The 17753-nt window shown below is 40.7% G+C and overlaps 1 protein-coding gene across 1 annotated transcript in view; it reads right to left on the reverse strand.

The window, feature by feature from the left end:
* Positions 1-2981: 2981 nt before the first annotated feature.
* LOC309720893 (B-cadherin-like) overlaps positions 2982-17753 on the reverse strand; it is a 40482-nt gene continuing 25710 nt past the window's right edge. The window contains exons 2-13 of the mRNA XM_082558119.1: positions 14716-14856; positions 13477-13632; positions 12768-12909; positions 12281-12453; positions 8894-9022; positions 8087-8272; positions 7689-7936; positions 5577-5719; positions 4668-4759; positions 4351-4483; positions 4001-4216; positions 2982-3899 (exon numbers count right to left, since the gene is read on the reverse strand). Of these exons, the coding sequence (XP_082414245.1) occupies positions 3766-3899; positions 4001-4216; positions 4351-4483; positions 4668-4759; positions 5577-5719; positions 7689-7936; positions 8087-8272; positions 8894-9022; positions 12281-12453; positions 12768-12909; positions 13477-13632; positions 14716-14856 (1893 nt within the window). The 3' untranslated portion in view covers positions 2982-3765. The remainder of the gene's footprint in view (positions 3900-4000; positions 4217-4350; positions 4484-4667; positions 4760-5576; positions 5720-7688; positions 7937-8086; positions 8273-8893; positions 9023-12280; positions 12454-12767; positions 12910-13476; positions 13633-14715; positions 14857-17753) is intronic.

Here is a 17753-nt window from a genome sequence, read left to right on the forward strand (position 1 = left end):
CATTCACCCAGCGGTGCAGAAAGAGTTAAATTATGTTCTCTACTTGAGTCCTACGTCATGTGAGAAATATGGCCAATGTGATTGGCTGTGCTTTTCAGTGAGCTCTGTTTAGTTTTAGCAGCGGCAAGCCTGCGCTGCCAGGAGGAGAGGAGGATGGCAGCAAAAAGGAAGAACCTGGATATAAGAAAGTATTTTTCAAAGAAACCTGTAAGTCACTTAAACTCAAGTTCACTCATAAAATGTGTCCGTCATAATAATGTTACAGGCTATGCTAGGCTTTGGCCCACATTAGTCTAAAATTGTATGTACCCATTAATAACGTGTTTTGGAAACTAACTGCACAACAGGCAGCACTCCAAGAGCAGCATTTCTAATTTTGATTGAAACTGTCAGAGAAAACGTAGCCTCGAGCGAGCCAGGATATTAGTTTACAGAGGCTGTTAAAATTATATGTCTAAAGTCAAAATGTTGGTGACAATTTTATCCTAATGGCACTGACATATTCATAGGGTTAATTTTTGAGACAAAATATCATGAGGTAGTCACGATTTTGCAAATATTCCACCTTGCAGTGCAGTTTGCACAAATTGTTGTAAAAATGCACTCACCCTACAAACATTACTGATGAGTCAAGATCTGCACAATTTGACAGAAACACTGAAGCAGCTGCACATTTTATTCTTATTGTCATGTATGTCCTATTTGTCAGGTGACAGAAGAACCAACACAAAGCTCAGAGAGTAATGGTGACACAAGATCACAGGTGGAATTGGATGATGACCTGTTGTTTCAATGACTGTATTTGAAGCACATGTGTGACTGCATGTATTTGAATGTCTCACTGTTATTTATCAGGTGACAGAGGCAGCTCTGCCATGTTGTAGCTCAGACAGAGGTGAAGAGGCGAGGTCACTGACAACATAACTGAAGTAATGTTGTTAAGTCCTTGAACTCATGTTTATTGTCATGACTGTATTTCAGGGCTGGACTGGCCATCGGGCATACCGGGCATTTGCCCAGTGGGCCGCTCGTGATTTTTCGTTTTTATGGGCCGATGGGGTTTTCTTCCTTTTCTTTTTTTAACGGTATAAATGAACGGTGGTGGATTGGCCAGTTGGTCATGATCGACTCTGGCCTGGACCAATTACAGCCGAGGAGGTCAAACTTTAAAGTTAAGGTGAAAAGGAACGCGATTTGTCCCGTACTACTTCAGCTAGAAAGTTGCTAATTCAATCATGAAACTGATCAATGATCAGCTGATCGGCTTTTCTCTCTGCGCCAGAAAGAGGAAACCAGCGGAGGTCGCATTAAACAACAGCAGCACGTTTAAGCTTGATCAGCTGTTGTTAGCATTTATTTAATATTAATTTCTAGTATCAGCTGATGTTTGCTGGAGCCACAGCTGTAAACCTGCTGGTCAAGATGTTGGTTTGGATATGTGGTGAGAGGGAAACATGAAGATGAAACCAGGAGATGTTCTTACTGAATCATCAGAGCTGAACAGGTGATGGAGAAACAGGTTTACCTTTTAGGTGACATGAGTTGAAGAGAAGTTATGAACTGTTTCTGAGAAATAACCCCAGGATCCTTTTCTAAGTAGCTGACAGCTGGTAACTGTGCAGGGGCGGGTCTAGCAAAGTTTTGCCAGGGGGCCAGGTAGGGCATTAACAGGGAGAGGGGGGCACAAAGAAATACTTTTCTTTCTTATTCTCATTTAAAATGTCTCGCTTTTAACAAATAATTACCTGAATCTTTCAACCAACATTTTCATCTGATGTAAAATGTATAGAAATCCATTATTGTATTCAGTAAATATTAAGTCTCGTTAGTATATACCCTAGTAAGTTATAGTATTCTTTACTTTGTTAAGGTACCTTCTGTGCAGTCTGCAATTCTGTTGAAGAAAGATGTTGAATCTATTTAATTACTGGAGAAAAATAATAGATTTATGTGCATTTGTTTTATACGCGCATTAAATTTAAATCGGTTTTGTTAGTTAAGCATCTTGAGGCAGAGGGTGGGGGAGTGGTTCCCTACTTTTTTTCTTTTTTTGCTGGGAGTTAGCAACCCTTTTAGTTATAGGTATATGTAATTATAAATGAGGTGTTACTGTTTAGAATACCAGAATAGGGAAGGTGGTGTAGGTTTAAGTTTAATTATAAAGGCTTCAAAGGATTTATGACTTTTCCTATAATACCATGGTGGGACCACTAGTCAAAATGCCGATATTTTGTCCCAGTCCAGCCCTGCTGAATATGAAGTTATTTTTATTTTTGTATGATACCTGATTTATATTGAATATGGCTGAAGTAAACCAAAGTCTAAAATACTTAGTCATTTGTTTAATTGTAATTTAGCATTATATAACTCACATATAAAACTATCAATTGTAATTTTAAATGGTTTAAAAGCATGTAGAATAGCATATGTAGGCAAGTACATTTCTCCTTTTGTTATCAAGAAGCAAAGACAAAAGGGAAAAAAAACTGAATCATTCGTCCCCACCAATGCCAAAACGAAATCTACGCCCTTGACTTCACAGATACACAGCAGATAGTAGGAGCTGGCAGCAGTATTACCAACAGTGCTCTGAGTCTGAGCTCAGCAAGCCACATTCTGCAGATACTGACATTTCGACAATGTGTCGAGCGCAGATGTTTGGAAACGCAGTTCAAAGCACACAGGTCACGTGACCACAAACTTTTGGTGCACTTCTGTTCTCTATGCAACAACAGGATTCCATTTTATACTTAAAATCAGGCACGTGCAGAGCGGGGTGGGGTCCTGTCTGTGCCCCTCAACAATAATATTTAACTATTAATCACAGTTTTGCTAAATAAAAGGATCTGGCTTGCATCAGTCACATACGGTGGCCCCTAGAGACAAAGCACATACAAACTCCAAAACACAACGGAAGTGTCACGGTGAGTGAGATGAGCCGTGTGGAAGAAATAAAGGAGGATCCAAACGCAGGCACTTGCAAAGGTGTGAGGGTGGTTTATTAAACACAAAAATATAGATGGACAAATGGTAAACGGAGAACTAAACTATACTGGACAACTAAACTACTGAGCCTGAACAAGGACACGAACCTGAACATGAAGGAAGACGGAAGATGGTATATGACTGTGACAGCAGGGAGAACACACGAAAGGAACATGGTAGATACACAGACGGACCAGCAACTACAATGACAGAAGACACGACTTAAATACACACAGAGAAACACAGGGAGATTACAGGTGGTGGACACAGCTGGGAGTAATTAACGAGACGAGACAAGGCAGGTAAACTGAACACACTCACATGAGACGCAGATCACTACACAAAGACGCAGACTCGACATTGAGAGACAGACAGAAAATGACACATGGAACTAAACCCACACAAAACATGAGAACACAAATCCTAAACCGTTACATCTAACCGTACAAACAGTTCTGGGGGCCGACCGTGCACACGGCAACGGCGGTGGTGCAGACAAAACAAATCAGGAGGCCGGCCACTTGGAAGGCAGTGGTGGCCACCGAGCAGGTCCGGAGGACGACCGCGAAGCCAGCGGTGGCGAAAAGGAAAGCGGCCGGCAGAGGCGAGGCGGAATAGGATGAGCTGGGTCCAATGACGGTGTGGCAACCGCAGGACCAGACGAGGCAGGAGCAGACGAGGTTGATGAAGACACAGAGGCCGGACCAGGCGTGGATGAAGACACAGAGGCCGGACCAGGTGTGGATGAAGACACAGGTGTGGATGAGGCTAACGCTGCAATCAGAACTGGTGTCCATTTACCTGATCATCCTCTCTACTTTGCTCTCTGTTATAGTAGAAGATGTTGTCTTTAGATGTTAGCTCCTTCTGCTCCTCTTTCCTCAGACTGACAAACAGCACAACCAGGACCAGCACTGAACACAGAGCACAAAGTTTAGCACACAACAACCAACCAAATCCACTTAGCTGGGAAAGAAAACAGAGGCTACAAGTTATAAATCCATTCACAACTCACTGAGCAGCAGAATGCCTCCAAGTACTCCCCGAATAATGGGCAGGTTGCTGCCACCTAAAGCACGCTGAGTACACATCAAATCTTCTCCCTTGCAGTCGCACACTTCAGCTTTGATGATGTTGTCCTGCCCCAACCCATGCTTGTCTGCCACTGTCAGTATAACACTGTAATTTCCACTGGGCAGCTCAGTGGCTAAATTCAAGATGATGCCTGTTCCTAAAAAAACCCAAAACAGATATTCGCAGGAAATAATCTCAACACAAGTCATGAAATATATTACGTTTCTATTTCAAAATATTTCAAATTCTGGCCATGTGACTGGACAGCATCACTTTATACAGTTTACATACTGGTGTCGTTCATCCTAGCGGTCCAGTTGGTCTTTGACGTGCCCTGTAAAGACACCGAGTAGGGAGCTCCAAATTCTGGTCCGTCTTTATCTGTTACTGAGAGCAGCTGAGGAGCTGGATCCTTGTTGCACACCTGAGGAAACACAAAGCCTTTATGCTAATATTCTGTATCACATGACTGCATAAATAGGGCTTGGTTAAACTTTTTAATTGATCGCATCTTGAAGTCGGTAGATTCAATAAATACACCCATCCTGCACCACTATTTGATGTGTTAGATGAAAACACCTGTTGAGCTGGTGGGAAATAAGACATACCATAATTTTATGCTGCTCAATGATGGGAGCATTGTCATTGACATCTTCCAGCTGAATGATCAGAGTACCAGTTCCTGTAGCTGGGACTGCATCTGGTCACAGAACAAACACAGATGTTCACAGGTGGGTTCCATCGACAAAGTGAAATATAGTCCAAATTTTAACGCTCAGAGACTTTCCTCTGGTCTTCCAGTTCTTACATAACTGACATTTGACACACAAATAATTGAAGGTACTGCAACAAAGGGCGACCGTGGCTCAGGAGATTGGGAAGCTTATCTGTAACCGGTAGGTTGCCGGTTCGATCCCCCTGCTCTCTCTGTCTGGGTCGTTATGTCCTTGGGCAAGACACTTTACCCTACCGCCTACTGGTGTTGGCCAGAGGGGCCGATGGCACGATATGGCAGCCTTGCTTCTGTCAGTCTGCCCCAGGGCAGCTGTGGCTACAACTGTAGCTTCCCTGCACCAGTGTGTGAATGTGAGAGTGAATGAATAGTGGAATTGTAAAGCGCTTTGGGTGCCTAGAAAAGTGCTATATAAATGCAACCCATTAACAAAGGGCAACAATGTTATTAGCTGTGAGCATGCCAGGAACATCTGTTTGTACTGGAATTTGTATTGCAAAGAGCGAGCGCACGTGCACACACACCTTAATCCAGTGAACAATAAAATACATTTTGTTTGCCTGTTTCCCTGATATCACTTTTGTTTCTTGATAAACTCTTTCCTCATGTTCATCTCTGACATTGTACAGATTTGTTAAAGTAGAGGTGAAAGAGCCACAGCAAAACTCTTGTTTACCAGTGTAATTATTCAGACACTTGTTATTTTATGAAATCATATCAGTGGTCATTGTGTATGGGAGTCAAATGATGATAATAATCTGCATCAGTCTTAACTCCCACCTACCATCATCATAGGCCCCGATGGTTGCGATGTATCTGTTGTTTGTGACAAAGATACCCTCTCTGTCCATGGACGCTCTCACTTTAATAAGACCTGTGTCCTTGTCCACGTTCAGCCAGCCTGCTGGGTCAGTCAATATTTTGTACCTGTACAAGACAGTCACAGAAAAGATGGTAATACTGTGCAGGCAGGATGATTAGAATTAGCATGTTTCACAATATGGCACAGTGTGTTATTTGATTTTGGACATTTGTCGGGCTGTATTTTTATTATGCAAATGTAGCTCTGTGTAGACCACGAGTGACAATAATATTTATCTTTCTTCTTAATATCTTATATGTTTCTTCTTAATATTTCTTCTTTTTAATATTTCTTCTTAATATTATCATTATTTTATCTCTTAATTCTTCCCTCATGTTTAATCCATGGTGTTATGATAACTGTAATTGGACAAATGAACTGTTACAGGTTTCTCACGTTCTTTATATTTGGGGCTTTGATAAGCAAGCCAAATGTACTATGAGGGTAGCCAGAGGTAGCCAAAATAGATGTGGTACACAAATATTTTTAGAAATATTTGTGTACCACATCTATTTTGAATTACATATACAAAGTGTTTTTTTTTTGTTAAGTACGTCAACACTTTGCATTGTTAGGATTGTTACATCTATTTTAAAAAAAGAAAAGAAAAGAGAGAACCAGTTCATCTCGCTCTGGTAATCAGTGGTAGTACTGGGCTGGAACCTATTTTGAAAACATTCTTCAGAGATTTTGGTCTATATTGACCTGACAGCATCATGCAAATTGTAGTCAGTGAACAGAGCGTTCCTGTCATGTTCAAGAAACCAGTTTGAGATTATCTGAGTTTTGTGACATGGTGTGTTATCCTGCTGGAAGCAGCAATACGAAGATTGGTACACCGAAGGCAGGGATACAGCCAGAAGCAGGCCGTGGAATTAGTATTGGTATTAAGAGGCTCAAAGTGCCAAGAACACATCTTTCACACCATTACTGACATCCTGAATTGTTGACATAAGGCAGGATGGAGTCATGCTTTTCATTGCTTTCATGCTTGTCAAAATGTAATCCTACCATCCAACAGAAATCAAAACTCTTCAGACCAGACAATATTCTTCCAATCTTTGTTTTTCCAACTCTGGTGAACCCAAGTGAACTGTATTTTGTTTGTTTGTTTGTTTTTAGCTAACAACTGTGTCCCGCACTGTGATGGTTCACTGGTGTAGCCCATCTGCTTCAAGGATGAATGTGCTGTGCATTTAGAGATGCTGCTCTTCATATGATGGTTATGCATGTCTACCTATGAATATCTAGTGGTTATTTGAGTCACTGTTGCCCTCCTATCAGCTTGAAGCAGTCTGGACATTCCCTTCAGATATAAACAAACAATTTTCACCCAGAGAAATGTCGCTCACTTGGTGTTTTCCAAATCCCCTTTCTGACCAGATTTTGCAGTGATTTGTATTGTGGACTGGAATTGAACCAACAACTTCTCACTTGCCAAACCAACTATGCTCATATGGAAAAGATGTATATAAATCTTATAAAGTTTGTATCTGTCTTGTGTGAAACTTGTATGAAAAGCATATAAGAGTGAAAACAGATATAAGATCCCTTGAAAAATTATATAATGAAACTTGTATGTTTTGGATACTTCCTAAAAAAATATATGAAAGTGGCCACTTTCATGAGTAATCACATATAAGTTTTTACTATTTCTTTTCCATGTGGGTGGAGCCAAAAATAAATGATATATATACTATAGTTTTACCTTCAAATGATCAATGGATATATAGTCACTTCTTTTCTTCGACTATTGTTTCCACCAATTTATTATTTATGTAAATTTACAAGGAAATATTACACATTTTACAGACTTTTATTCCCTGTTTGGAAACTGAACGCCTCTTTTTTACAGCCCCTCAGTCGGTTTGCCAGGTGCCAAAAAACAAAGTCTGGGTACTAATGAAGTGTTTTTATAGTGTACTTTTGACTGAAAAACTGAATGTTTGAGGCACTTATGAGGTCAGTCATTGTCTCTGTCAGTGAGAAATTTGTTCATAGTAAAAAGGCGTTTTTTTGTCCTGTTTGACTTACAAGACTGTCTGCTTGCGTGCAGTGTCTGGGTCTGAAGCAGTGTACTGCACCACGGCTTCATCCACAGCAAGGTCCTCTGGTTTTACCACAAGAAGCTCCTTTGGATCAAATATTGGAGCTTCATTCACATCTCTCACATTCACCACCACTGTGGCGGTAGAAGTGACCACAGAAACACCAGCAAAAGGAATCTCATTCTCCACTGAAACCAACAGAGTGTGCTTGCTGGCCCTCTCGAAGTCCAGCTCCTGGTTGGAAGGAAGAGAAAAAAAACATAAGGGTGTTGGCAATGTTAAGTTACAACAAATCACAGAAAGTACTTCCATCGACTAAAGAAAATACTCATTGATGACAATTATCTTCCAATATTATGAATGAATTCCTGATTTTCTTCCTACCTTTGCAGTAGAAAGGATTCCTTCCTGTTTGTTAGTTCCCGTTTTTACTGTGAAAACTCCATCAGGATCACCACTAACGATCTTGAACTTGGCGTTCCAGGCTGGAGTTTGTGGTTCATCCTCATCTGTTACCATCATCCTAACCACCACAACATCCTTTTTGTTTTCATCAACTGTTGCAGTATACTGTGAGAAAATAAAGGATGGCAGTGAAAACAGATCTAAAGCCTCCTCATTAGGGATAGAGAATAATGGCCTCATTTTGTAGTCTGTCATTATACTGGGATCATTACTTACTGCACAGCTGTGGAATTTTATTAAATAAAGTTAATTCACTAAAAATGGAACAAAAGTGTTTTTAACCATATTAGCATATTTTCCATGTGCTGTCAAAGACTCACTATTCCCTGTACAAACCAGGGCACCCTGATGCATCTCAAAATCTATAGATAACTACATTTTCATTTGTGACAACTAGTTGTCAACTACGTGGAGGCAGCTCTACTATGTAGATATAAATATTATAATTTCTTTAATAATTTTTACTTAAATTGACAGCAGTATTTTACTCATTGCCGGCTGTCCACATGTAAATGCCAAAGTTACACACAAAATGTAGCACATGTTGAACAGCTGCTAAAGTGCACATGCTGTGGACATGTTTTGTTCTATTGTGGGTTTTTGCTGTTTTTACTATGTGTGAGTGCAACATTAGTAATGCATTTAGATACAGGATGAATGTATTCTGCTTTAACAGAGTGAAAAAGCAGCAGTTAAACAGGAAGTTTCCAGTTACTTCATACTTACTGAGCTCTGAGTGAAGACTGGAGCGTTGTCATTGCTGTCCGTCACCGTGAGGATGACTTTGGTTTGTCCAGTTAACCCTTCTCCTGCCATATCTGCTGCTTGCACTGTCAGAGTGTACTGTGGATATTTCTGTTAAGATACAGGGACTGTTAAGGTAAATCAGCTCATCAACAGGAAGGAAGAAACACTGACATCAGTTTACACACTTCTATAACACACAGCTTTCAAACTGCTGACTAGAGTCGTTCATCTATGAAGGCTTGGCACTCTGCCGAAAGGCTGAAGCGAAACTCATTTTATATTTTGCTTATGACAAATACCTGTAAACCTGATGCCATTAACTAATAATAGCCGTGTCGAAACTTTTTAAATATAGTGTATTCCCTGACCAGCTAGCAGGAGGCTGTTTGTTTGGCATGGGAAGTTCGAAACAGACGTGTCGACGCTGTGTCAAGCTTCCGAAGCACAGAAGTTTCGATACACCGCTCCAAAGCGTGGTTCAAAACACCTAGGTCATGTGACCACGACTCACCAAGGTTTTGGTGTGCTTCACCCCAGTTTCGACAGGTGGGGTACCTACTGCTTCTACACACTGCCAAGCAGTGTTGGGACTAACGCGTTACAGTAACTACGTTATTATTGTGGTAGCGAGCACGGTAACTAGTTATTATGCCAAAATCAGGAACGCGTTAGTCGTTACTGGGATTTAGATAGGCTCGTTACTCGTTACTTCGTGTGGTGACATCGCAGAGCTTCCACAGATTCAGTAACATTAGCAAGTGGTGGATGAGAAAAAGGGGACGGAGAAGGAAGAGAGACCCGAGGCGGGCGCCGGTCCGAGTGTCAGGTGAACTGAACTTCAGGTAAGAAGTTATGACCTGCAGTCTATCTGGGTAAACCAATAAAAAAACAAGTTTAGGTGGAGTTTATTTTCGTTACTCTGACTTTTTCCGTACTGCGTGCTAGCTAGCATGACTGGGTTTCTATACAGCTGGGTGGGTGCTATGTTACTGATGTTGAACTTTATTTTGTTCATAAGGTTAATTATTAGAGTTGCCAACCGTCCCCTAAAAAACCGAATCGTCTCTTATTCAGAGAAAATATTACAGGTTTCGTATTGAGCTGAACAGGAACACAGTTTGTCCCGTACTTCAGCTACAATGAAAAAGACACAAAGCTGGAGTTATTCTGTGTTTACGTTGCACAGCTGCCTCTTCTTCTCTCATTCTCCCCCTCCCTCTCCTGTTGCTACTTCAATCATGAAACTGATCAATGATCAGCTGATCGCCTCTCTTGTTTATTTATCGCCCACTTTGCGCCAGAAAGAGGAAACCAGCTGATGTCGTGCTAAACAACAGCAGCACGTTTAAGCTTAATCAGCTGTTGTTAGAATTTATTTAATATTACTTTCTAGTATCAGCTGATGTTTGCTGGAGCCACAGCTGTAAAGCTGCTGGTCATGATGTCGGTTTGGTTATCTGGTGAGAGGGAAACATGAAGATGAAACCAGGAGATGTCCTTACTGAATCATCAGAGCTGAACAGGTGATGGAGAAACAGGTTTACCTTTTAGGTGACATGAATGAGTTGAAGGGAAGTTATGAACTGTTTCTGAGAGACAAATAACACCAGGATCCTTTTCTAAGTAGCTGACAGCTGGTAACTGTGCAGGGGCGGGTATAGCAAAGTGTTGCCAGGTGGGCATGTAGGGCATTAACAGGGAGAGGGGGGCACAAAAAAATACTTTTCTTTCTTATTCTCATTTAAAATGTCTAGCTTTTAAAAAATAATTATCTGAATCTTACAACAAACGATTGATAGATTGATGCATATATACCATCAGAACATGGTACATCACTGTCACAACAGCGTTGGTTTTCATTCAAAGGCTTTATGATTTTTCCTATAATGGTGGGCCGGTCTCTAGTCAAAATCCCCGGGCCGATTTTTTGTCCCAGTCCAGCCCTGTATGCAACTCATCTGCAGTCTGGTGTTACCTACATCTTCCTATTCAGAAGGCAGAATTTCCGAGTTCTGAGTACAATCGAAAGCACCACGACTGCAGTTTTTGTGTTGGATGTAAAAGGCGTACAAGACTGGCAAAGTTATAGAAGCAACACATTAACAAGAGAATTCCGTGTAAAACCAAAGTTACTTTCCCTAGTAACTAGTTACTTTGAAGGTAACGAGTAACTTGAAGTAACTAAGTTACTTTTGATAGAAGTAACTAGTAATGTAACTAAGTTACTAATTTAAAGTAACTTACCCAACACTGCTGCCAAGTGCAAGGATTCCTATCTTAACTAGAGCCAGACTGGACTGGGACAAAAAAAAAATCAGTCCTGGCATTTTTTGTCTATGATTGATATATACCATGCATACCTTGATCTATGTATGCTCAAGGTGGCAGGGAGGGAAGTTTGCCAACTATCGGAGCTGCAGAAAGGTGCAATGAAGAATGTGCGTAAGTACAGCAAGCTGTCCATACCTTAGACCTTAGAAACTGCCAAACAATGACTTACAGCCTGGGCCAGCTGCTTAAAGAACTATACCAGAGTAATAGAAGGCAACAGAATAAACCAGCTGTTCTCCACTGAAGGGGTGAGCAACAGAATGGCAGGGGAACAATATGGGAATAGCATCACCAAGGCTGTAGACAAAGCAATATTCGAAGCGCATATAGAAGTACGCAACCTATAACGCCAATGCTCAGTGGCTAGTGGATCTAAGAACAGACAACAGCAACTTTCCTGAACAGGTACGGGTAACCATCACAGTGGCAGACAAGCCAAGAAAGGGTCTCTATGAAGAATTGGACAGCACCAGGCCCCGACGTGGTTCACATTTACTGACTGAAGAAACATACTGTACTCCATGTGAACGCCTATAAGTACAAATGAACCAGCTGCTTGTCAGTGAGACCTCCTCCACACCTGGAATGGCTAACTGAAGGCCGGATAGCCCTGATTCCCAAGAACCCCCAGAAAAAGACCCAGGGAAACCGAGTTAACAATAAAAACCCTGAAAACCATGAATTTCACACCCGAGCCTCAACTCTCGCAGCCCGGTACCAAACGACTTGGCCCGGGGTTTGGGGGCCACTGGTGAAATGTAAGCCAGAAATAGAGACTGTTAGCCTGTAAAGTAAAAGTGTAGCCTCATGAAATCTGTTGGTTTCAACATTAAGTAAAACTTTTATTTGAAGGCAAACATTTTCAAGTTTCACAATTGAAGAAATCACCAGCAGTGTTTTGATGCAGCATCCTCTTTCTGACTGATTTCTAGCAGTGACAGGCAGACTACTGATCCTGATTCATTATAAAATGCTTTTTTCAGTACTTAGGTGTAAAAGGACACTTGTACGTTAAATATGTTTAACAAGTCTTACCTCTCTATCCAGTCCTCTACCAGTGATTCGGATACTTCCAGTAATTGGGTTGATTTCAAACATGTTGTCAGTGGGCAGTGGTGGGTCCTGGTTCAGAATACGATAGCGGAGCTCTGAGTTGTCAGTATTTGGCTCATCGTCATCTTTGGCCTCAACCCTAACCACCTCAGTCCCTGGAGTGGAGGAATTCAGAAAAAGGAAATAAAGAGCAGAAGTTTTAGAAGGTCTTCACATTGCTTCATTTAAGAATTTATTAAATCAAAATAGAGTTAGCGTAAAAAGTCTAATTTCATTCCAACCCACATTGTAATTTTCTGAAGGTTATCTTAAAACTCATTGCATTTAAACCTCTGCACTACATTGATTTCTATTGATGAGAATTGTAGATAGTTTTAAAAAATAAAGAAAACTGCAAATAAGTGCCAACAAGTTTGCTTGTTCAATATCTCAAAAAACAAAATAATGTCAAAAATATGTTTAAACATACCGTTGGCCGTGGCCTCAGCAACATTTGCGTTGTACTCCACCGTAAAATAAGGTTTGTTGTCGTTCTGGTCGATCACAATGACTATAATCTCCATGGGATCCTCAGCTTGTCCTGCTCCATCTACCACAACATGTGCTTCAAACTACACAGGCAGAAGATTTCAACATGTTTGATTCACCTTCAACATTACACACAATACAAACAAGGTAAAGATTTCAGTGTGACTGGTGAATTTAATATAAACTGAATTGAATTATTTTAAAATTCTAGAAATAAAATGAAATGAAAAGACTTATTGTCTTGACTCTACACATTTGATTCATTTACAGTAGATTTTGTGAGGCGTCACTTGACTTCTTGTTTCTGTCTCTCAAAAGGGTTTTTGTGTGTTCCATTTCAAAACAGCCAAAAAGACCTGCAATGTCCAGCTGTAAAGGTTTAACAAACCTAGTAAAACTAGTAAAGACTCTTAATACTTATCTAAACTGAACATTTCAGACTGATCTGCACATCAAGAATCTTATTTCTTAACTGTGAAGTATTGTCTGTAGTTGATTAAAAAACTGAATTAATTTCAATATGATCCTGAAACACAAGATGTTACAAAAAAACAACATGATAGAATAATCAGGATAAAGGTTTTTATTATTAAGTGATCTTTAAAACATACTCACTTTGGAACACATTTGGACAAAGTGAGGATGATTACCGTGTAACTGGCTGTTTCCTCTCTGTCGAGTGGCTGTGTTACATACAGAATGCCCGTCTCTCTGTCCATTGTGAAACGACCAGCAGGAGGCAGATCAGCTCCAGGACCAGTGATGCTGTAAAAGAGCTTCTTTTTTTTATCGTCACTAGAGCGGATCTGGAAAAAACACACAGGACGGAGTTAGATCACTCTCACTGTCTATGGTAAAGGTTATGCAACAATAAAGAAGCCGTGGAAGTTCATCTTCAAAAATATCAAGAGATTCCTCAAATCAACAAGATTGCTAGATTCTCTAAGCACTTGGGATTTTTTAAATGTGTTTCTTTTTTATCAGAAGACAAGCTACAGTTACTAATTTTAACTAATTAGCTTACTGTTGGTGCTAACCATTTTAATGTTTTTTTTTTCTATAATATCATCTTTTACCTTAATTGGATAATGTAGCAGTGAAGATACACAGAAAACGGGGAAGAAGGAGAAGGGAAACACACACACAGGAAAGCGCTGCACGTCAAACTGCTGCACTGCAGCCATGTGACGTGTGGTTGCCTGCTCATCCACTGAGCTCACGTGGCCCCCAATTCACTTTTATTTATATTGTACCAATTCACAACAAAAGCCGCCTAAAGATGCTACAATATTTGAGAAAGAACCTCAAGAATCAGCTGGTCTGGAAGCACTTAGTGACAGTGGGAAGGGAAACCACTCTTAACAGGAAGAAATTTCCAGCAGGACCAGGCTTAGCATTTAAACGCTGAAATTTCAAACACAAAATATGACTAAACGTTTTACTTTCTTTCCTTGCAGTGGATATCAATACATTTATGGTGAGACAAATTAAGCTCAACTGTATGTAAATAGGGTGAAACATGACTCTGTATGTGTGTATGTGGTCTCTGGTTAGGATAAATCTGTTATTCTAATTTTTCCCCCAGGTGTGGGACAGTTACTGTTGACTGCTAATATCTTGCTCTCATTATCGTAAATAGCAAATAAACTTTTGATCTGTATTTAAGAAATAACGTTTCTTTCACCAAAAATGTACATATTTTTACTCAACTAAAGTTAACAAGGTCAGCTTATGACAAAGACACATCCAAGAAAAGTGAAAACTCTGCAGATTCAATAATGAGAATTCAAAATAGGGGGAAAAGACTTGCTGACTGCAGAGGAAACATATAAACATTTACAATGCACTTTAGTGTCAAATTCTTCACAAGGTCCTTCAGTTCCTCATACCTGAGCTACTTTCAGGGGATAGGTTCCTCTCTTATTCTCAGTAACACTGAGTGGAGGAATAACCCAGTCTCTCTTCCTCCTCCTCACCCCTCCACCAGACTTGGGGGATTGAAGAACAGACACTTGTGGATCATTGGTAATCTGGGAAAACATGCAGAAAGCTTGGATAGAAGAACACTCACAAATTGACAAACTGCAATAAAGACTACAGATTATATTGTATATCTCAGAATTACACAACTTAGAGAAGTGAGAGGTAAGTCAGAGGGAGTGATGGAGACTTGGTAGAAAACAAACCTAATAGTAGGTTTTGTGCCTTAAAGAGACTTAGCTCAGAATCAAACAAACTTTTTTAAGCTTCAAGATACTGTCTCCCGGCCCATAGCATGAGGGATAACTTTGTGTATCCCAAAGTCTACTGGAGAGGACGCAGAAGCAACTGTTAAAAGCTCCATCCATGGACTTCCGTTTTCCGGTGTTCTGACAAAACGTCCTACTTTGGCAAAACGTCCTACCGTAAGTAGTTTATGCACATTTCTGCTGTCACAGAGTAATTCCAGCACAAATGTAAGTAGGTATGACGGTTTGCCACGTAACTTTGCCCATTAGAGAATGCTTGTAGCTCACATTCATAAAGCCAGGACGGTTTGCCACTTCATTTTACCCATTAAAGTATGCTTGTAGGTAACATTCACAAAGGTAGCATGGTTTGGCACGTAATTTTACCCGTCAGAGTATGTTTCTAGCTCTTATTAACAAAGGTAGGTCGATTTGCCACTTAATTATAGCTGTTAAAGTATGCTTGTACGTCACATTTACAAAGGTAGGACGGTTTGGCACTTAATTTTACCAGTCAAAGTATGTTTGTAGCTTATATTCACAAAGGCAGGACGGTTCGCCACAGAATTTTGTGTTGTGCGCATGCGTAGAAACAACGGGTAGGATTTGTTCTTGTTCTTTTTTCTTTCTCTTCTTCATGTCCTGAAAACTGGGACTAGTATGGGAAGAAAGCAGGGGCTTACACGGTTGCTTTTGCAACCTGCTGGGGAGATATTGGTGGGTGGTATTGGTTTTTTTTTTTTTTTTACGCAGTGATATGTTATTGTATTGCATTTTATTTCTGGGGTGGGGTTGGTTGTCATGTTTTTTGTTGTTGTTGTTGTTGTTGTTGTTGTTTTCGTCCCCTCCCTTCCCTCCTTGGGCAACTCTGCACATAAAAATGTGGGACTTCCTTGATGAGTGGTAATCTTACCTTTGTTAGCTGGAATGTGAGGGGGTTGAACCACCCAATAAAGCGAAAGAGAGCCTTATCACGCCTGAAGCAATTTAAGCCCGGGATAGTTTTTTTGCAAGAGACTCACTTGCAGGATTCGGATCACTCACGCTTGGCGAAATGTTGGTCAGGACAGATGTTTCACTCTAATTTTAAAGCAAAGGCCAGGGGTACAGCTATTCTTATCGATCGGAACATCACATTTGTTCCATCCACTGTTGTGTCAGACAAAAACGGTCGGTTTATAATAGTGTCTGGCAAACTCTGCGACAGGTCTGTGACCTTGGCCAATATTTATGCACCCAATTTTGATGATGTGCAATTTTTTCTACGCCTGTTTTCACACCTCCTGGACTTAAATACTCACTCTTTAATTCTGGCGATTTTAATCTTTATTTGGATGCGGTTTTAGATCGTTCATCCCCCAAAGCTGCTACTCTTAACAAATCTGCAACTTATGTCAAGTCTTTTCTTGAAGATTATAGTCTCACAGATCCCTGGCGGTTTTTGTTCCCTACTGGTAGAGACTATTCCTTCTTCTCACATGTACACCACACCTACACTAGAATAGATAATTTTTTATTGATAATTTGCTAATTAATAGTATTGGATTCTGCAGCTATGAAAGCATTACTGTCTCTGATCATGCCCCCCTCGTGCTCAAAGTAGCTTTTCAGGGCTGCTTTTCAGAGAAAGCTCTGGAGATTGGATCCATTGCTGCTCACGGATGAACAATTTGTTTCTAACATCTCTTCTAAAGTTAAAAATTTTCTTAACGAGAATAGAACACCTGGTATGCCAAACAAGACGGTGTTGGAAGCTCTGAAGGCATTCCTGAGAGGAGAAATCTCCTCAGTGGCAGCATTTAAAAGACAGTGTGCACAGCGGGAGCAGAGGCTTATTTCAGACCAGATTTTAAACATCGACAGGCAGTACGCTCAGTCACCATCACTGGCGCTATACAAAGAACGCTTAAGTCTACAAACCAAACTCAACCTACTTTCCACTCGACAAGTGGAAGAATGTCTGATTAGAAACAAGAACGATTTTTACGAACATGGTGCAAAGACCGGTAAGCTTTTGGCCACTCAACTGCGTGGTATTAGGGCTAAACAAATCATAACCGGAGTGAGGGCGGACAATGGAGTGGTGACATTTTTTTATATACATTTTCAATTCAATTCAATTCAATTTTATATATATATCGCCAAATCACAACATAAGTCGCCTTATGGCGCTTCACAGATACAGAGAAAAAACCCCAACAATCATATGACCCCCTATGAGCAAGCACTTTGGCAACAGTGGGAAGGAAAAACTCCCTTTTAACAGGAAGAAACCTCCGGCAGAACCAGGCTCAGGGAGGGGCGGGGCCACCTGCTGCGACCGGTTGGGCTGAGAGAAGGAAGACAGGATAAAGACATGCTGTGGAAGAGAGACAGAGGTTAATAACAGATATGATTCAATGCAGAGAGGTCTGTTAAGACATAGTGAGTGAGAAAGGTGACTGGAAAGGAAAAACTCAATGCATCATGGGAATCCCCCGGCAGCCTATGTCTATTGCAGCATAACTAATGGAGGATTCAGGGTCACCTGGTCCAGCCCTAACTATATGCTTTAGCAAAAAGGAAAGTTTGAAGCCTAATCTTAAAAGTAGAGATAGTGTCTGTCTCCTGAATCCAAACTGGAAGCTGGTTCCACAGAAGAGGGACCTGAAAACTGAAGGCTCTGCCTCCCATTCTACTTTTAAATACTCTAGGAACAA

Source organism: Aulonocara stuartgranti (assembly GCF_965226115.1).
Source record: "Aulonocara stuartgranti genome assembly, chromosome: 13".
NCBI lineage: Eukaryota > Metazoa > Chordata > Actinopteri > Cichliformes > Cichlidae > Aulonocara > Aulonocara stuartgranti.